We start from the raw sequence: 21,265 nt of genomic DNA, 5'->3' as shown, positions 1-21,265 counted from the left end.
TTTCAGAAATATGGCTTTCTTAAACCCCACACGAGTAAAAAAAAATCACTGCTCCATGACTAATTATGCAGACACATGAATTACAGCCTTTCAGGGATGCTGAGGTCAAAAGGGATGTGCCTATTTCAACTGCTGCAGTTCTGGCTCTCAGATGTCAGGGGTTTATCAGCTTTCAGCTTAACTCCTGCTGAGATGCACCTCACAATCCTGAAACCTTCCAACTCAATGTGGCCTCCAGGGAAGAAGACTTGATTTATTTATCATACAAGGATTCATTGGTATTCAGTGGAGTCTTTTTCAGGGCAAAGAATCAGGGTTGGAATGAAATGGTCTTTAAGGTCCCTTCCAACTCCAAGCATTCCATGATTCTATGAAAGAATTAACAGCCAAACTCAATTCCTGACAGCAGGGGGACAAGCCATGGCCAGACGCTTTTCTGGTATATGCATTTCAAGGAACTTACTTCCCAATTTGCTCCTGCTTCTTCCTGGGTAGCAGAGGCTTTGCAGGATCCCCTACCCTGCTCCAACACCAGGAAAACCTCATGCAGGAATCTCAGAGAACAGTATTTGTCTGGATCTGCTGTTTTCCCTTTGTGAACCCCTCCCATCTTCAGGTCTGCTCCACTCCTCGTGACCAGCAGTGCAACCTGATGATCTGGAAGAGCAGGTCTGCAGGATGTGACCTTTCCCAGCACTGTGGGGCAGCTCCAGCTCTGACACCTGTGTTCCTAATAAACCAGATCGTTGTGCTTGGCTGCCCCATCTCCAGGAGGGAGAAAGGCAGTGGGAGGTGTATGGCTGCAGCCCAGTGAACTGCAACAAAAACCCATCAAATGTCAAGCTTTTCTCTAAGACCTGGAGCTGCTGAAGCATTTCTGGCAAAATTTACTGAATAAAATGAGTAAGCTCCGATAAGCCCCTGATATTTGACAGAGTCAGCCTTGCTTCAAATCACAGAGCAAAGGAAAAACTATTTAGATGAAGATCACCACAGGTCTTTGGCAAGCATCTTCCTTCCAGGAGAAATCCAAGCCATGATGGACCTGAAAGGATCATTTTGAGGCTGACAGGCTGCAGGTGTCCATCCTTGGGACTTCCCACTGAAGTGCTTCTGATGTTGATGTTGTGACCACAGTTGGTGCCAAGCTGAAATCTGATCTCCTGTTTGTGAAGCACCATAGAAATGTCAGCCTCTTTAGAAATACCAAAAATACCAAGCCACGGCACAGCTTCGGGGATGAGGCGTAGCGTTTGTGTGCTTCTTTATTTTCATTTGGCATTAATAATACTGAACACCTTCCCCCCCAAGATAACTATACTAATAGCAGTACCACGAAAGTTGGCAGGATTTTTCAGAAGCAAAATATAGAATTTGTTTGCTGAAAGCATAATGGGGACTGCACAGAAAAAGAGCAAGCTGGATCATCTTTTCTTGCTGCACCTACACCCTCTCTACCATAAGTCTCTACTGGTCCTTATCTTCGCTCTCTGGAGTTACAGAAGTCCCAGCAAGTCAATTTCTAACTAATTCCTTAGCAGATGATCTCAACCATAGCTCTGTTACTGAAAACCACAGGCTGCAGGTTAAAAATAAAGTAGGTTAAAGCACAAGTGTGGCTAATCCCTCCAGAAGGAATCCTCAGCTCTGAATTTTTCTGTTTCTTTTCTCTTTTCAAAGGAAAGGAGAGTAGTGGTCCAGCTCCTCCCAGTCACTTTCCCAGGGCTGAGATGCTGGGATTATTTTTACTTACAACCCATAAATTATAGAAACCCACAAACTTGTCTGTTTTTAGAAGGGTCAGCTCCCCTTAGCTGCTGGAAGCTGGATAGATGTGACGCCAGGGTTTAGCTTCACACTTGGGTTCCTGCCTTGATTCCAGGGAGATGGTGGAGAATGACCAATTTGTTTGCACATCCTTAAGTTCCAGCGATAGGAGGTGATGATGCCACTACAGGTAACAAGACTCATGAGTATTTCAAGCTGCTGAGTTGTTTTATTGAGGGTTAGATTGAGGGACAGTGATCAGGCATCAGCTGATGCCAGAAAAGTAGGTCCAGAGTCATAGTCATCACTGAGGTAAGGGCTAAACCAGCTCAAGAACTTGTCCCTGATTTAGCAATTCCCTGAATACAGGCTTTCCCTCCAAGGATGGCCTTCCTGTGAAACTCTCCCTACTGGAACCTGCAATTGTCAATGGGATGACTTTTAGCTCTGGCCAGCGCCAGGAGACAAACCTGCTTCAGATTCTGAATGGGAAATCAGGGGTATATTTCATGCTGTTAAATACCTGCCCACAAACTCCATTTATGGCTGTAACAACTGTGCAGTTTGTACAGATGCCAGGCTAAACACAACCTCAAGTTTTTTAGTATGTCTGAGTTTATTGTATGGATCAAGTGTGTGACTCCTGCCACAGAATTACAGAACGGTTTGGGTTGGAAGGGACATTAAAATCCATTTAGGTCCAACCCCTGCCATAGGCAGGGACACCTCCCACTAGACCAGGCTACTCAGAGCCCCATCAAGTCTGGTCTCAAACACTTCTAGGGATGGGGAATTCACAGCTTTTCTGGGCACCAAGATTATCCTGAAGGATTTCTGCCTGGTGGGATGCTCACCGCAGTGTTTGTGGCATAAAGGGCTGCAGTCCTAGGACACTGAGCAGTCCTTTGGTTACCCCACTAGAACTGGGTCTGACCTGAGCTTTGTAAGCAGCCCCTGTCACTGCTACCTGAGCATTGACAATTGCTGCATTGTTTCTCCCTGGGCTGAATGGTTTCTTTCTAGGCAGTTGGATAAATCAGCAAAATTAATGTTGGTGGGACAGAGTGTTCTCTGACAGGAACCAAACCACTGCATTAAAACAATTGAGAATAAGTTTATTTCTCCTCAATTTCATGTATGTCTGGCCAATTAGATACCGCACAGCTCATTTCCATACCCTGAAACTTCAACAGAGTGATGATGCCTTGCATTTATGTTAATTACAGAATCAAAAGACTCTACACACAGTAAGGTTTTGAATGCAAAGGACTGAGGAGATGTTTCTGTTTCTGTTATTAAAAAATAACAAACTATCAAACCAACAACCTCTACCCTCATCTTACATGGTCCTGTTAAAAACACTAAACCAGCGAAATGTTTCTGTATGCAGAATGACAATGCATTGGCATTTAACTCAATTTCTGTAATCCCCACAAGAGTCTTAGTGAAAGCCTCAAGGAAAAATTGATTCCGAAATAGATCCAGGTATAAATTTTCTAGTAGTGAGGGTGATCCTTATAAAATCAGTGTGTTTGTGTCCTCCTAAGGGGATCATCTATACCTCATAAAGAAGCTTAACATTTGGATGCTTCATTCATTACAGTCTCCTTCTGGCTTCAGGTTTAGGGGTATGATTAATTAATAAATCAGGAAGAAATCAGAGCATAACTTTGCTTATTTCTGTTCCAAAGCAATATTTTGTTTTGACCCACTCCCACAGCTCTCCCTACCCCATCTACGCCCATAAACACACAATTATTTGTACTGGTTATATTTACAGGACATGTTTCTGGAGGCAGCTGATGTCATGGGCTGAACCAGGTAATGCACTGTGGTTCCTCCCACCCTAACCCATCCTGTGATTCTGTGAGGTGATGGAGTCATGGAATCACAGTACAAACTGAGTTGAAAGAGACCCACAAGGATCATCCAGTGCAGCTCCTGGCCCTGCACAGCACCAAATCCCAGAGTCACACCCTGTGCCCCAGAGCATTGTCCAAACACTCCCTGAGCTGTGCCAGGCTGGTGCTGTGACCACTGCCCTGGGGAGCCTGGTCAGTGCCCAGCCACCCTCTGGGGGAAGAACCTTTTCCTGATATCCAACCTAAACCTCCCCTGACACAACTTCAGGCCATTGCTCAGGTCCTGTCACTGTCACCACAGAGAAGGGATCAGTGTCTGCCCCTCCTCTTCCTCTCATGAGGAATTTGTAAGTGCTCTGAGCTCTCCCCTCAGTCTCCTCCAGGCTGAACAGGCCAAGTGCCCTCAGCCTCTCACACGGCTTCTCCTCAAGGCCCTTCTCCATCCCTGTGGCCTCCTTTGGACACTCTCTAATAGTTTAATGTTTTCCTTTGATTGTGGCTCCCAAAGCTCCCCCAGCACTCGAGGTGAGGCTGCCCCAGCCCAGAGCAGAGCAGGACAATCCCCTCCCTTGCCCGGCTGGCCGTGCTGGGCCTGATGTCCCCAGGACAGGGATGTCCCTCCTGGCTGCCAGGGCACTGCTGGCTCATGTTCGACTTTCCACTGACCAGGACCCCCAGGTCCCTTTCCCTGGCACTGCTCTCCGGCCCCTCATTCCCATCTGTCCGTACATCCAGGGCTGCTCCATCCCAGGTGCAGAATCCGGCACTTTCCCTGGCTGAACCTCACACGGTTGGTGACTGCCCAGCCCTCTCATTTGTGGAGGTCTCTGCAGGGCCTCCCTGCCTTCGAGGGAGTCAACAGCTCCTCGCAGTCACCGTCCCTGGCGGTGTTTGAGGACAGCCTGGACGTGTCCATAGCGGAGCCAGATCGCGGCTTAGACTCGGCGATCCCGGAGCCGTTCCCCGCCCTCATGGCCCCCGTGCCTACAACACCCAGAAGGCCCCGCGGAGCCGCTTCCGCCGCCGGGGCGGGCCGAGCTCGGGGCCGCCGCCGCCGTCATTGCGGACGGGACGATGTCTCGCTGCAGCCCCGCCGCCGCCCGCCTGCTCGGCCGCTTCCTCCGCCGTGAGTACCGGGACGAGCCCTCCCGGCCCCGCCGCGGGAGCCGCGGGCGGCGCCGGGGCCCGGCCGGGCAGGGCAGGGCAGGGGCCGGGCAAGGTCACGGCGGGGCGCGGCCGGGCGCGCTCGGCCCGCGGGCACCGGGGCGGGACTCGGGGCGGCCCCGGGGGTCCCCGCGCTGCTCCCGGCGCTGCTCCGCCCTCGCTGGGCGTTCGGAGCGCGGCGGCGGCACGCCCGGCTCCGAGGGAGCTGTTTGTAAATGTACTGGGGAAGTTTTCCCGTGGAGGGTGGGCGGCCGCACGCGTGGGGGCACGGAAAGGTTGTTCTCGGCGTTGTAGCCCCGGAAAGACTCCAAAGGGCAAGGGTCGAGGGAGCCCGTAGGGTTGGGGCTGGTCACTGCGAGGGCTGGAGGCCTCTGCAGGGCCTTGAATTACCCTGTGTTTTCAGCATAGCGTGGCAAATTTCTTTTTGATGCCAAAAATAAAGTTACAGGCTTCTCTTAGTGGAGAACACGAGCAGTCTGATACTAGTATTTCAGTTTGAGACATTTGTGTTGTTCTGAGCAGCACAATGAAAAATAAAATGCTTTTCAGTCTTTTTTTTTTTTTTTTTTTTTTTTTGGTCTATATTTTGGCTGCATCCATTTGAAGAGGAGACTTATAGTGATAGAACAAGGGTAGTGGCTTCAAAGTGAAGCAGAGTAAGTTTAGGTTGGATATTAGGAATAAGTTCTTTACAGTGAGGAAGCTGGAAAGGTTTCCCAGAGAAGCTGTGGCTGTCCCATCCCTGGACACGTTTTAGGCCAGGTTGATGGGGCGTGAAGCAACCTGGTCTTGTGGAAGATGTCCCAGCCTATGGCAAGGGGTTGGAATGAGATGGTCCTTAAGGTCCCTTCCAACCCAAACCATTCTGTGAGATCAGTGTGGGTGTGCCCAGGCACAAGAGCAGTTACTAGAAATCTGAACAGAGGAATTTGTGTGTTAGTGTGGTTCTTGTAGCTGAAGATAAACGAACAATCTTAAACCTGTGTCATTTGACTGCACACACAGTGTTTTTGTCTCAGTGGGATGGTGACTTGTAGGTCAGGTAATGTGATCTCACAGCCACAGGCTGATCTGAGTAGCTCCTGTGGCACACCTACTGTCTGGGTGGGTATCATTCCTGCCTCTTGTTCTTCACAAGCAGGATCAGGAAACTATTTATCCGGTTAATTTCTGCCACTTCAGCTTTTTGAATTGGCTCCCGTGGGCCCAATAAGAATTGGTTCTGATGGAGGGGAGCAGATGGGAATGTAGCACTTTCCAATTTAGTTTAATTTATACTCCCAGCAAAGCTACTCTTAGGTCCAGTTTTATGTGTTAAACCCCCACATTTTTCCATTTACAAATAGCAGTAAGAGATTGAAGGAATAGTTATTAAATTATTTTGAGGGGTAGAAAGGAGGACGAAATCTCAAGTGACTCAAGAAGTGTCTTTTTGCAGCTGTTCATGAAGTCTTTTACAGAAACTCCTGCAAGGTGAAGTAGTCCTTCTTTGGAAATCTTTGGTTTGATACTCTTTAAAGACTGTTGAAACCTTAAATCTGAGCTTTGTACATACATTTTCACTAACAATTAATGTCTGCTTCTCTTAGTGATTTGAAGTCATGAGTATGTTCTGTTGCACAAGAGATGCAAACCTTGTTTTTGTTGGTGTGCTGCTTCAGGAAACATGCTGGGTTGTGTATCCCTGAGGTTGAGATCAGGAAGTTGTGGAAATGGAGTATGAAATCTGTCAATGAATGGTGAGTGCTGCTCAGAGGTCAGCTCAGAGCACTGCTGATGTATGGACACAACCAGGAGAGACCTGTGCTTGTCCATATACCCTTGAAGAGTTTCTGTAGGCATCTGAACTGGTAGGAGAGCCAGGATTAGGGGTTCCGTGTCCTGGATGTGTTAGAAAGGCTTTGGAGAGCTCTTAGATTAAAAGATTACAGTAATTATGTGAGTAACCCTGGCAAAGGATTGCTGCAGAAATAACAATCCAAACTGGAGAATTCTTTAATTGTTTTTATGTCAACAGTGTAGAGGGGGGAAAGCTCACAAACCTCCACCTGCTCACATTCTTGGTGGAGGATACCTGGAGAAAAGCAGCTTGGCTTACAAGAAGCAGGGGATTTGTACTGCAGAGAGACTTTGATTAGGAAAGAAAGATGTGTTGAAAGAACTGAAATTTTTCTAAATGTCATTTCCCCCTAGGCCTAGATTTGTTTTAATGTGATGGGTGCAGTGTAGGCATTGCATCTGCCCTTCGCAGCCTGATTAATTAATTCCTCAACTCCTGTTTCATGGTCACAGTTCTGGGTTTCCATAATCAACAGGAATTTGGCAAGGGAAGGGTAAGAGAAGAGAACCTGGGGGCTGATAAACAGGAATCCTCAGAGTGCATAATCCTCTTAAACAAAGGAGTAAGGTGTTCTGAACAATCCCTTAATAGCATGAAGACTTCTTTGTCATCAAGGAGCATCTTCTACTAATGTAACTGATAACTTCGGGGGTGAGTTCTGAGGATAGGTTTATGCTCTTCTGGACTGTCAGGAGCTCCCCAGAACTGTTCCTGTTGTGTCTTCCTCAGGACTTGCATTTGTCGGCAGAGGAAGGAGAAAAGAAAAGAGGTGGTCATAAAAATGTAAATTAAATGTGTAGAAAATATTGAAAGGAATTCTGAGGAGCAAGCTGAAGGCCCATAACTGATGGGAGATAAAGGAGGGTGGGGGGGGGGTTGGGATGTGTGTGTGGAAAAAAAGACAGGAGTTTAAGTAGCATTCCTCATACCTCAGTCTTTCCCTGAGCTTCCCCTGCATTGGCCTCCATATTCCCTACTTACATGTAGGGAAACTCCTATGATTTCTGAGGCTTTCTTCTTTCCTTACCTAGATTATAGAACAGAAAAGGAGTATCTTCCATCATCTCCAAGTTCTGTGGCTATGTCAAGGGGCAATAGAGGAAGAATTTCAGTCTTCTGGCAATGTAGCTGTTAGCTTAGGTCATTGTGGAGAGGGATCTGCTGTTTCACCTTGCTTTTATCCTGGGCTTGTTTTATGAGCAGCTTCAGATGCTACCTCAGCTTCCAAATTTAATTTTTGTTTTGTTTTGTTTTGTTTTTGTTTTTTGCTTGGGGTAAATATGCTTAAGAAGGAGGCACTTTGATTGGATTTGTGTCCATAGGAAATCTTTCAAGAAGCCCTGAACATAGGAAGTTTTGAACTTTGTATGGTTTGGATGAAGAAGCGATTCAGCCTTTAGTATCTGTGCTGTCACCTGGTTTGCACTACCCAAATAGGGAAGGGCTTGGACTAGATGACCTCTGAAGGTCTCTTCTAACCCAAACCATTCTATGATTCCATGAAATAGTTTGAATAGTAGCTTGAGCTGCATTGTTTTAAATGAGATTTGTGCCTCAGAGGTGTTGCTGCTCAAGGAGGGCCTGAAAGCTCAATGTAAATGGTATTTAAATTCCCTGTGTGCTTTAACATACCTTGTGAATGGATCAGTTTTCTTTTTAACATGTAAATTCCTGTTTGGACTCCATGATAAAGAATAGGGTATTTTTCTAGAAAGGCTTGTTAATTTTAATATGCAAGTGAGCTTTAAGTCCTGCTTGAGCCTAGGGATTGTGAGCTTTTCTTCCTAAGAGGTAGATGAGGTGGATTTCCCAGTTGTTTGTACTGCAGTAAGTTCTGCTCTTGGCTGGGGCCTTGTTGCCTGGAAATGACAGAGCAACTAGCAGCAGTGTATGGTGTTGAAGTAACTGTGTCCTTTAGTTCTAATAAGGTTTCTTGACTGTAAAACAGCTGGTGTTCCATATACAGGCTTATACCCCATTGCTAAATTTAGATACCGTCTTTCAAATCTTGCCTGAGACAGCAGAGGTTGGGGACTTGAGCAGTTTTCATAATTGCTTGGTTTTCCTGTACAATGGACCAAAGTAGGCTCTTGCGACAGAACATCTCACTTTTTAGCTATGTAGAAGTTAAAAGTACTGAAAAGCCAAAACAAATGCATCTTGTTATTTGTATAACTTTATTTTTAAACCACAAACTGAACAGGGGTGGGGCAGAAATGAACGATGTGGCTGGGAAAGATTGTCCAGTCTCTTATTTTATTTTAAATACACTTTCCTAAAGGTCTGTTACAGGTCTTTGTTGGACTTGGTAATGTCCGATCTTAGAACTCTGACTTGACAAAATACAGCATTTCCCCTGTGCTTTTGAGAGGAATTTGATTTGATAGGACTTGTCCTTATGCTCTAGGACATCGTCTGGGGTCTTCATCTTTGTAACTTGGCCTGTAATTTAGAAGTGAGCATTAAAATAACATCACCGATGGGTTTAGCCTTGCTAGTTCGCAGCTGAAGAGCATTTTGTTTTTAATTTTTTTTTACCTCCAGTCTTCATGAAGCAGCATGCATTTACACCTAAGCACCCAGATGATTTTTTTTTTTTTGTAGTGAAATCAATTTTCTGGATGGGTTTGGAAGTTGTGAAGCAGGTGAAAATTGAGACTTGGCTTCTATTTCTGACTCATACCTGCTGCGAACTTGGGCATGCCATTTCCACTTTCCACCTGTTTCCTTCTCATCTTATATCTGTCTTAACTATTGAAATTGCCAGCTGCTTGCACCCAGGGCTTGCTGTTTGTGCCACGTGGAGCAGAACCGCATCCTGACCCATGGCCCTGCTGCTCCCACCCTGCTGATAACTGGGGCCAAGGTTGCTGCTGCAGGCAGGGCCAGGAGCAGACGGACAGAACTGTATCAAGCCACTTTAAAAAGCCCCAAAACTCGGACTCATCCAACCCAGAGACTGCAAGGTGATTTTTTGGGACTTTTTTCCATAAATCACTTCAAAAATATTCTGCTCTCCAGACATTTGCCTGTGCTAAGCTGGCTGTCTCTGGAGACAGCAAATGGCTCAAATCTATAGCCAGGATTTTTGAACCAGCTGTATTTTCTCTGAAGGAAGGCCATACAAATGTAAGAAGCACATTCAGTTTTCAAGGGTAAATCCATACAAAGCTTAAATTCTGAGCTGCTGTTTAGGTATCAGTGCCTTTTTTTTTTTAATAGTTTAGAAAATGCTCAAAAAGTTTTTATCTTTGAAAAATACATTTACACAGTCTCCTGAAAATGGAGGATTGACAAACTTGAGCTTTCAAAAACATTTTTATGCAATGTTATAAATGTCTGAAAATAGATCTGGAATGAACAGTTGAACTGGGAGTGTAGAATTGCTGTAAGGTGTAGAGACATGTGACTATTTGTCAGTTTTTCAACAACAAAGAGACTGTGGGGTCTCCCTCGGTGGAGATATTCAGGAGCCATCTGGACACAATCCTGTGCAATGTGCTGTGGGGTGACCCTCCTTGAGCAGGGAGGTTGGACCAGCTCACCCACTGTAATCGCTTCCAGCCTGACCCATTCTGTGATTTTTATTTTAATTCTTTTCCAAGTACTGAAGTTTCTCAGTGGCAGATATGTGGCTAGCAAGCATCCCTCCCTTACTTTGCAGGTGGATTTGTCAGTGGTGGGGCACAGACTCTGTAAAACTTGGACATGAATCAGTTTATGTTGCCTGTTTGCTCTTTCCCCTTGCAGGCCCATTTTCAAACAGTCATTCCCATTCTCCTGGAAGCCTGAAGTGTTCTCCCCAAGGCCTCGCTGGTGGTAAGGACTGTAACAGCTCCTTCCCAAGGGGGATCATCCTGCTGTCCTCAGGGTCGGGTTTCACCCAGGCACATCTCGTGACCTTGAGGGATAGCCTGAATGGCTGGGCTCAGGTGGATTGATTCCCTGCTCTCCTGACCAGCATTCCAGCTGTTGCTGTTTTTGTTTTGCCTCTCCTTTGCTGGAGGCAGGCTGCTCTTCACCAGATGTGCCTATGAGTTGATTGAGGTGCTGCCCAGGAAGGCCAAATCCTCAGCTAGAGACAAAGATCATCCTGTGCTGTCTTCTGTAGCAGTGGCTTCTCTCTCCCCTCCCACAGCCAGCCTGGTAGCCTTGTTCATTAAATCTCAGCCTTAGACATATTTTCATAAAATCACAGAATGGTTTGGGTTGGAAGGTGACCTTAAAAATCATCTTGTTCCACCCCCTTGCCGTGGGCAGGGACACCTTCCACTAGACCAAGGTTCTCCAAGCCCCATCCAGCCTGGCCTGGAACACTCCAGGGCTGGGGCAGCCAGAGCTCTGAACAACCTGTGCCAGGGCCTCACCACCCTCACAGTACAGGTTTTTTTTCCTAATACCCAGTTTAAAAGTGCTCTCTTTCCTTTGAAGCCATTCTCCCTTGTCCTTTATTACATGCCCTTGTCAATAGTCTTGCCCCATCTTTCCTGTAAGTTCACTTCAGATACTGAAGGGAATTGAGTCACCCCAAAGGTTTCTCTTTTCTAGGCTGAACAAATTCTCTCAGCCTGTCCTCATTGCATCTTCATAGTCCATCACTCTCATCAACTTCCTGCCCTCCTCTGGACTTGCTCCAGCAGCTCCAGGTCCTTCCTGTGCTGGGCCCCAGAGCTGCAGGTGGGGTCTCACCTGAGCGGGACAGAGGGGCAGAATCCTCTCCCTTGGCCTGCCCACCCTGCTTTGGATGCAGCCCAGGAAACTATTGGCTTCTTTATGGCTTTTCCTAAGGATTACACATGGATTTTGTCTGTTATTACTTTGTATTTCCTGGTATAATGAATTCTGCAACAGGATTTGTTGTGATTTAGATTAAAACCTTGCAGGTCACTGAGCTGAAGTGCACTTTTGCCACTTTCCTTAAAAAGTTTACTGCATCCTAGTCTCTACCTTTCTGTATGGAGTTTTACTTTGTGTCCATGTGAAGCTGAGGATTTGTTGCAGCTCCTTAGAGAACAGCAGAAGGTGACTGGAGTTAAACTCTGGGTTTGCCAGAGCTTTTTAAGAACAGAGTAAGGACTTCAGGCTTAGCAATAGCACTGAGGTGTGTAGGCTGCTTCTGGCATAGTTTGATTTTTCTGTTCACTCCTTTGAATACAACTAAAGCATAAAAGCAGTGCAGCACAAAATTTTAGTTGGCAAGAGAGAATTGTGCAGCTCTGTGATGGGAATGTGTGTGTAAGTGGACCTTAAAAAGTTTCTGCATATTTACTAACCCATAGAAATTCTGTTATAATAATTTAATAATGCATCTTAACAAATTCTGTGCATTGTCATAAGGATGCTTTTTTACTACTTTCTCCTTAAAAGCTTTTACTCCTTTCCTAAAAAGAAAAAAATACTCCCATTTAGACGTGCCTGAGTATGTATATGGAACAGTCTGAGGACCATGGTTTAGGATCTGTTGCTTTGATTTCAATTTCTCTATTTATTTCTTCAAGTCTTAGTTGCTAAAGTTTTAAAAGAGCTAAAGGGGTAAATTGTAAGATATTGGTGTATGTGTTGAAGATCCTGTATTAGGATTGTGCCTTCCCAGGTTCACTCTATGTATAAATTATAAATTATGGTTTTTATGTCAAACACTAGCAGGGAGTAGGTTGGTTCTGATCCCCTCAAGACTCTGGTGTTTGAAAAAACATATGGTAATAAACTTAGGTGTGCAACCTATTTATACCAGAAACTCTCTCCCTTCTCATCTCAAGCTTTCTTCTGTGGTAACATTCTGTGCATTTGCTGTCATCATTCCTTTCCCTTCAGCACAGATGCAGTCATTCGCCTTGGCGTTTTGTTGCCAGCACACAACAAAACTGTGCTCTTTTTCTACAATTGTGGTGTGTTGTTTTCTTCTTTCAGCACCAGAATTGTGAGAAATAAATTAAAAATCACTCCAGTGCAATACCGAGAGCTGTTTCCTCACAAGCCCAGACGAGTGTCTAGCACTGATGCCATAGCTAGGAATCTGTTGAAAAAGATCTCTTGCTGTCTGTCTTAGTTGGCATCAGGTATTTCCTGGGCTGAGGGACCCTCGAGCTCCTCAGTGTCCCTTGTTGTCTGCTCTGAACTGTGCTCTGTTCACAGCAGGTGTCACACAGTACCAGTGTTGTAACAGCCTCTGGATTCTGGATACAGGGATTTTAGTTCTGCTTTGTCACTCTGCAGAATATCTGAGAAGATAAAAATATGCTTGTTTGCAAATGAAAACAGTGCTTAAGAAGTTGTTTCTGTCTGTCAGGACGAATCCTGATATCAGTACTCAATATGAGAAACCTCTCCTAATTTCTAGTAAATTGAGTGATCAGCATAATAGGGTGAGCAACAGGTGTTTAATGTCTTAGAATGACAAGCACTGAATGAGGCTTCAGAGCTGCTTTTGAAAACATGAGCTGCTCATGATTTTTTGATACAAGCGTTGATTGATATGCACTTATTTGGTAGGAGATTTTTTGACTGAGACTCTACCAAAGGAGTGGATTAATGGTTTGTGCTCTCTTTTCTCTCCAGTTCAACAGAATGGAGTGCGGCACTGCTCCTACACAGCATCCAGGAAAAACCTGTATGTTAACAAAAACACAAAGGTTATCTGTCAGGGGTTTACAGGCAAACAGGTATGTTTATAAATCATTTCTTCTATCAGCCTTTCAATCAGAAAGATAATTGCTCAGAAACATAATTATACATGAAATGGATTGTATACTGCCTTTGTGTTGATAGGAAGTTGGACTTCCTTCACCATCAGGAAGGTCCCTTCAGCACTGTAGTTTGCATTCTTTGGTCCAAATACTTGTGCACAAGCTTGAAAGTTGGTTTTGAGTCATCTCTGTTATAGTGCTTTTCATTTTTTGTTTTTCATATTGCATACAGCTGAAAGAGTTTCTTTGTAAAAGGCTATTTGCAAAAAACCAGCAAAAACCTGCCCATTTTCAAAGTATTTGTTTCACAAATGCATTTCAATATCAATGCCTGTGAATTAAATTTCTGTTTTTATTTCAGAATATTTAATAATTTTCTCAGATTCAGTCTTATACATTTGCAGGCAGAGAAGGCTGCTTTTGTAAAAAAAGCTAGTCATGGATGAGCATGCTAATTTCTTCTGTTTCACTGTAGTATTCGTCATCTGCCAGACTTGATGTGGAAAAGAAACTGTGCTGTGCCTGCAGATGTGTTAGCAGCACACAACAGAATACCCTTTAGCATTAAATTACAGGGCTCTGATGGAAAAAAAAGAGCATATTAGCATATTCCAAATTAATTTAAAATGTGTGGATGCACTCTCCAAAATATCTGATTAAATATATATATGTGTAGTGAAAACTTCTCTTCTCATTGCAAATTTCAGTGACATCAATTACCTTCAGAATTACAGATACCATCAAACTTTTTGTTGAAGTCTGTTTGCTATTATGTGCCTTCTAACTTTACTTATTTTCTCTCTCACAGGGCACCTTTCACAGCCAACAGGCATTGGACTATGGCACCAATCTAGTTGGAGGAATTTCTCCAGGGAAAGGGGGAAAAACTCATCTAGGTCTGCCTGTGTTTAATTCTGTGAAGGAGGTAATTTGCAGCAGTGACTGGAGGGCACAGCGTTTAAAGCTGAAGGGCTCCTTATTTCATTGCTCATACTGGAGAGACAAATATTTGAGCCGTGGATGTCACTGGGCAAAGAGTGAAATAGAAGCCTTGTAAAATAAGGAGCATTCAGGGTGGTCAGGCACAAGTTTGGCTTCCACCGTGATGTTCACAGAGTCTGGGTGCACTTGCTTTATGAATGCAGCTAGTTTCTGATTGATTCTGCTGTGCATGATGAATATTTAGCAAACTTTTATGCAGGAGTATTTATGATGGTGATTATGGAGCAGATCCTTTCCAGACAGTGGTCAGTTCTCAGTTCCCTGGTTGTGTCCCATCCTCAGGGAATTTAACACTTGCTTAGATTTTAGTAGATTAATACATATCCTTAATTCATGCCTGAGACTGGCTGTATTTTAAATGACTTGTCAGACATTCTCTTCAGCCCCACTAAACACATGGTGCATTTTTGGTTGCAGGCCAAAGAACAAACAGGTGCTTCAGCCACTGTCATCTATGTCCCTCCCCCGTTTGCTGCTGCTGCCATCAACGAGGCCATCGATGCCGAGATGCCCCTGGTGGTGTGCATCACTGAGGGCATCCCCCAGCAGGACATGGTGCGGGTCAAACACAGGCTGCTGCGGCAGGGCAAGACCCGGCTGGTGGGCCCCAACTGCCCCGGGGTCATCAATGTAAGTGATCTCTGGCTCTGGTCCAAGGCTGAACTGTTCCTAGTGGTGGTTTGAATGTTCCATCTGACTTCTCCCACTCTTTCCTTAGCCTGGAGAATGTAAAATTGGTATCATGCCTGGTCACATTCACAAGAAAGGAAGAATTGGTGAGTTTTTGAATATTTATGCGTCATCTAAAACACAAATTTGGTGCCCTTGCCTGCTTCCTCATGAGGCAAGGCACATCCTGCCCTGGAAAGAGTTGATAACACTGTGGGACAGCTTGTCTGTCCTCAGTTTGTATGTGAATTTTAGCATTATCAATTCTGAAAGCCCGAACTGGGAATTCTTCCATAGTAGACACAGGGTGCTGATGGTAGAGACAAAACAATTGGGAATTCCTGTAGGTAATCGTTGATTTGGTATCCTCAAAGGGGAGCCTTGAGGAAACTTCCATTTTTCTTGGGATTTGAGTGTGCTAAGATCTCCTCACACTATTCCTTCCAACAGCTTGGCTGCTTGGGACTGGGATCCTACTCTTCTAGTCATCTCAGTATTACAGCAAAGAGAAGAGACTACAGACAAGTTTAGAACATAATTTAGACAACTCTGAAACCATCACAAGTGGAAGTAACAAATATACCAAATTTTCAGGCAGTGTGGTAAAGGGTAGGAAGGCAGTGACTTGTTCATAATCAATGTTGGTCACACCCCCTGTGTGTAATGAGTTACACACCCTGCTACATGCAAGTCTCTTGTTCTGACTTCTGTCAGCTCCTTGTTTTAAAATATAGAAATAACAACTCGATTTTTTTTTTCAAATAGTGCAGTTCGGGAGCTGTAGAAAAATTCTGAAATGTACATTTGTACTTAGGTAGAGCTTCAGAAATACTGTTGTAAACAGCACATGCTGCTGTTGCCTATCAGCAAGGTAACCCGTTTCACTTGAGCTCAGTAGTGCCCTTTACAGCATTACCATTTTTTTGATGGAAAGTGTGTTTATTATGGGAAGGCCTGTTCAATGCTGTTGAACTACAGGGACTCAGAGCAGTTTTTCTAGCATGAGAAGCTATCTTTGCTATGTAACTTCTTATGACTTAAGAATAGACTGCACCTAGGGAATGCTGGAAGATGTGTTAACACTCGTGTTCCAAGATATGTTCCACCTGCAGCTTTCACAACTACCCATAAACCTGAAATTGAAAAATCAAATGGCTGCAGTTATGCTCTTTATAAAAACCACTGAGACATTGCTCTGTGACTGTAAAGGTAACATCAACCAATGTTGCCCTGAGGTCCCTTCTGAATCAAAGTTCTGTTCAGATTTTCTAAATATATACAAGAAATGTGTTGAGTCACAAGTTATTAGAATCTGAATGCAAGGCACTTCAAGTGCAAAAGAATATTTAAAATCTTGAATCCAGTAGCTCTGCCATTGCTGGAAATATTTTCAGTGGTGATCCAGGAATCAAGGAATAAAAATGTAGATTTGCCACCCTCCCAGTTTCATCTAATGTGTGACCTTTGGTGATGTGCTCTTCAGCTTTCTATTACTGTGAGGCATCCAATAATCATCTGAATAAACTGCAATGCAAGGTATAAAAATAGACACAGTCTTTGAACTTTCATCTGTAGCTTCTCTGAGGCAATCTGATCTTAGTGGTAAACAGGGAGGCCTTTTCAAACATAGCAAGGAAAAAACCCTGTGCTAGAACACATCTGAGCTGAGCAACAGTATAAATTGTTGATAAAATTAAGGTTCTTAGTCTAGAGCTGTATTTTCTCCTCTCTTTGTGAAATGTATGTGGTACATTCCTTGTTATATGGCTTGAAGTAGGTGGAAGTTGGTGTCTGTTTTTCCTGAAAACCTTTTCTTTTGTAGTGCTAACAGAGGTCTTGCCTTGAAAAAAATGAACAAAAAGCTATGCAAGTATTTTGCCCCTGCTCTAAGCTCTGTGCTACCTTCCATCTTGAATTTAAAACTAGGGTTGTGGTCTCTTGTGATATTGTAATGTAAATGCCACATGTGTTCTGTAGAGCAGCAACAAATACCTTAATAGTGATAATTTGCATTTGTGCAGCATTTTTCTATTCTGGAAGATATGTTGTGTGCCTGGCCATACTGGGGATGTGATTAATACAGAATTCTTTGGTTAACTGTTGAGCTTCAACTCGATTTCAAGTCCAGTACATCAGCTACTCACATACAAGATAAGAAGTATGTTCTTTTATTTGCTTTTCAGTTTTCTTTCCTGGTAAGGCTTTAGTGTGACAAAAATATTATTGACTTTTCTGAGCAGCTTTAGTCCATTGACAGTTAAGTGTCAAAAAATGAAAAGCAAGAAATGGTACAGAAAGAATCTTACCGAGTGTTTTGGCTGGAAAACCTGGAATCTCGTGTTGATTATTGAGGTGATTTTCACTACTATAAGAACAGCCATCTCTAGTTATGTGATGTGTTAGTGGTAAGTTTATCTCCTTTTCTTTCCTCAAGGTATTGTGTCAAGATCTGGTACCCTGACATATGAAGCTGTGCATCAGACAACACAAGTTGGGCTGGGGCAGTCTTTTTGCATTGGTAGGTTTCCTCAGAATCAGACTGTTGGATTTAGACTGATCTGCTTTTTCTTCACAAGCGTAAATCCAAGATAATTCCTTTTTGCTAGTGTAGAATTTGCTGAATGGCAGTTCAGCAATTATTACAGCAGTGTGGAGAAGTGGGATCCTTATGTGCTGTGAAGAGTACAGCCCTTCGCTGTTATAAATTCCACATAAAGTTAATAAAAGCCTTAAAATCAGCTTTGAACAGAGAACTGCTGGCAAATATGACGTCAATTTGGAAACAGACTGTCCCAAGAAGTTTTGTGTTATAAAGGATTAGGGCATTCTTAGGCATTGAGTTGGGAGTGTTAAATAAATACAGTTTTCTTACACCAAAATTGTGGAGCTGGGGTATTGATCCTGCTGTGTCCATAACATTTTGTTTATGGTTTGAAAGGTGAACATTCAGGTATCAAAGCTTTCTGTAAATTGGGGGCAGGGAGGTATTTGGAGCAGGAATTTGACACACTCTGACTTGGCTAGGGCCTTCAGAACTTCCTGTCTTAGGAGCCTTTGGGAACACTCGTCATGCCGAAATTTACTTTTAAACTTTTGTTGTAAGTGCAGTATCTTTATTGTGAGTTACTCTTTTTGTGGTTTTAATATATATATATTTTTTTTAGGTATTGGAGGTGATCCCTTCAATGGAACTAATTTTATTGACTGCCTCGATGTCTTCCTGAAGGATCCTCATACTGAGGGGATCATACTTATTGGGGAGATTGGAGGAAATGCTGAAGAAGATGCAGCAGCATTTTTGAAAGAAAACAATTCTGTAAGTCTTAAAACGCCTTGCTTCCAGACTTTCATACTTAGCCAGCTTCTTTTGCCATGTCAAAGAAAACTCAGTTCAGTCCCTCATCTCTAATTGCAAAAACCCCAAACAGTCATGCTTTTTTTAAAGAAAAAGAGTGGAAATTAAGAGTGTTGTCCAGATTAAATCTACTGGTTGGACTTGGTGATTTTAGAGGTCTTTCCAACCATATTCTGTGGTTCTGTGAACTGGAGCGCAGAACTGTCAGCTTTACAATTTTATTCTTGTAACAATATTTCTAGTGATTTTTTTTTTTTGTAGTATACATGGGTCTGTAGAAAGATTTAAAGTTTCTGTTTGCTTCTGGTTTATGACGATTATCAGGAGAGAAGGTATTCCACACTTCTTTGTGCTGTGTGAGTTGTTTAATAACTTTGCCCGGTGAGTTGGTATTTAAATAAAAAATACGAAATGAACAATTTGTCACCTGGAACTGCTTTTCCTCTCACTGTCCTCCCTGTAACACATTCCTCTCTTCCCAGGGCCCCAACGCCAAGCCGGTGGTGTCCTTCATAGCCGGCCTGACGGCTCCTCCGGGCCGGCGGATGGGCCACGCCGGAGCCATCATTGCTGGAGGAAAGGGGGGAGCCAAGGAGAAGATTGCAGCCCTCCAGAGTGCAGGGGTTGTGGTCAGCATGTCCCCTGCTCAGCTAGGCAGCACCATGTACAAGGTTGGTTCCTCAGGCATTGCCTCATCCAGAGCAAGAAGCCGCTTCTGAGGGAATATGAACTGGGAGTCCATCTGTTACCCAGATACTCTCTTGCTCTGAACTTGCTTAAACATAAGAACTCTGTTGACTGGACAAGCTGAAATTACTACATAAAAGATATGTGCACGCAGTTTTATTTAATATTGTTTTATAGAAAAGTAAGTGTCGCAAAATAGAGGAGAGATTACTTTCTGCTTTCAAGCGTAGCTACTTGTTGAAATAGTTTTCTGGATGCAAAGAGCCTGAATTAATGTAAAATATGGGAACATTATGTCTAAGTAGGATATTTGAGGAAGGAGAGCCTTGGCATATAATTCAGTTATGGTTGAATATATACAGCTGAAAAACTGAGGTGTGCAATGGGATTATTTGCATTTTACTTAATTTGTATCCAGAAAAGGGTTTGCTTCACAGCTAGAGGAGATGCATAATTCAGCTCTGTTAGGTATTTTTTGTTTCCTGTGGTGACTGTATAGTACAGCATCTCCACAGTCTGCTGTGGGATTCTTCCCTTCTTCTGTTGTGCTTTTTCTTTACTGAAATGAAAAGCTTGATTTTGTTGCTTCCCTGGCTTGAGTCCTTTACTGTAAGGATTCTACTGCAGTTCTGCATCAGAACTGGTGTTTTTCAAGCCTGTTACGCTGTGTCTAGGAGCAAATGGTTCCTTGACAGCATTGCAGTCTGGCAGTGACTACAGTCTGGCTTTCCAGAGCTGCCTTGTTAATGTGAGGTGGGAGAATGCTGTTTCCTTTTCCCTGAACTTGCACACTTTATGATTTTTGTATTTTAATTTTAATACCATTTTTTTGTTTTTAACATCAGATTTCCTAAGATATGTACAAAGTAATTTGAAACAGAAGAATAATAGGAAGCATTTTCTGTTTTCCCTGCTGGTAACATCTGTATGCTCTTTGCAGGAGTTTGAGAAAAGGAAATTACTGTAAGAGAAGACACTTTGGAATACTTTCTCCAAAACACCAGTGCAGCACCTGGCCTCCGCTTTCCTTTTGTCTGCTAATCTTCAGTTGCCCCAATGACTTGACATTGGTCAATGAATTTGACTCGGAAGCCATAAACCTCCTGGCTAAACCTGTTTTGGTGTCTCCTTGTTTCAGACGTTGTCACCCTGTTGTAAATCACAGCACATTAATAAATTACTACTAAATCTGATCCATCTTTTGAATTCCTGAAGCAGAGCTGCTTCTTCGGTCATCATAAACAAAATCTTTTGTAACTTAAGCACTGCCCCTTTTAAGGTAAAGTTGCTTGTAGAGCTGCTTTTAAGGATCAAGGCACTGACTTTATGCACATACCACACTTGGCTTTATTTTTGAGAAGCCCAGTCCTGCTCATTCATTGCTGGCCAGTACCTTTGAGCAATAGGCCAAAGTTTCCGGCTGTTAAACCAAAGCTGCTGGATCTGAAGGGATTGGTGTTGATCCACGTAGCTGGATATGCCTGAGGTCCAGACTTTCTCTTCAAGGCTGATTAGCCATGCACAATGCAGTCCTCTACTGGCAAGGAATTCTGTTTGTTGTGTGTATAGAGATGGAATTGTTATTGATAAAAATTAATATAATTTCACATGCAAAATATATATTCAAAATTGTCTGTAAATGTGAAGATGATTTGGTCTTAAGCTGACATTACCCTAATTTCTACTTTATCTTAACTAGCATTGCACTGCTTTTGTTCTGAAATCCAAGTAACAATGGGACATAGTGGTGGAGAATTATTTTTCTCCAGAAAAGAACATAAAGTAACCTTGTTAACCACTCTCTGCACTGTAATGGAAACCTCCTTTTTTTTACTGTGGATATAGCCCAAGTATTGTGCCTATAAATGTTGCAAGTTTCATCAGGATGGATTGAAATCCCAGATTGCTTTATATAGAGGACTGAAAGTTCATGTAACCTGGCACTTGTTTAAAGCTAACCTTGTGTTCCATAAAGGTGCTGTTACGAAAACTCGTGTCATTATTTATTTAAGACTGTTCTTAGTTTTCATACTCAAATAAATCCCTGTGGAATTTTTCTTGCTGAAGCAAGCAGGTGTGTCAATACTGACATTTGCAGCTCCTAGAGCTAAGCCCTGATGAAGTGCATAAGGGACGGGTCATATCTCTGCACATTGAAGGTGTATTCATGCACTTGATATACGGTCTGGCATCAGCCAGGTGATCCAGGCGTTGGGACACAGAGACCAGGTGC

General features: G+C 43.5%; 1 protein-coding gene across 1 annotated transcript; it reads left to right on the top strand.

The window, feature by feature from the left end:
- The first annotated feature begins 4,631 nt into the window (after positions 1 to 4,631).
- SUCLG1 (succinate-CoA ligase GDP/ADP-forming subunit alpha) lies at positions 4,632 to 21,022 on the top strand. Its single transcript, XM_066317289.1, has 9 exons — positions 4,632 to 4,755; positions 13,192 to 13,295; positions 14,128 to 14,244; positions 14,739 to 14,951; positions 15,040 to 15,097; positions 17,425 to 17,508; positions 18,155 to 18,306; positions 18,828 to 19,016; positions 19,973 to 21,022. Exons 1-9 carry the CDS (start codon positions 4,704 to 4,706, stop codon positions 19,997 to 19,999), a joined length of 996 nt encoding a protein of 331 aa, XP_066173386.1. The 5' UTR covers positions 4,632 to 4,703; the 3' UTR covers positions 20,000 to 21,022.
- Positions 21,023 to 21,265: the final 243 nt, after the last annotated feature.

This window comes from Sylvia atricapilla, chromosome 4 (assembly GCF_009819655.1).
Source record: "Sylvia atricapilla isolate bSylAtr1 chromosome 4, bSylAtr1.pri, whole genome shotgun sequence".
NCBI classification, from domain to species: domain Eukaryota; kingdom Metazoa; phylum Chordata; class Aves; order Passeriformes; family Sylviidae; genus Sylvia; species Sylvia atricapilla.
Note: the sequence above shows the minus strand (reverse complement) of the source record. Positions and strands in the feature narration are given on the sequence as shown.

Coding starts and splice junctions, on each gene's coding strand:
- SUCLG1 (XM_066317289.1), top strand. CDS start 4,704: ATGTCTCGCTGCAGCCCCGCCGCCGCCCGCCTGCTCGGCCGCTTCCTC. Junction 13,296..14,127: donor AGGGGTTTACAGGCAAACAG/GTATGTTTATAA, acceptor TCTCTCTCACAG/GGCACCTTTCACAGCCAACA. Junction 14,952..15,039: donor ACTGCCCCGGGGTCATCAAT/GTAAGTGATCTC, acceptor CTCTTTCCTTAG/CCTGGAGAATGTAAAATTGG.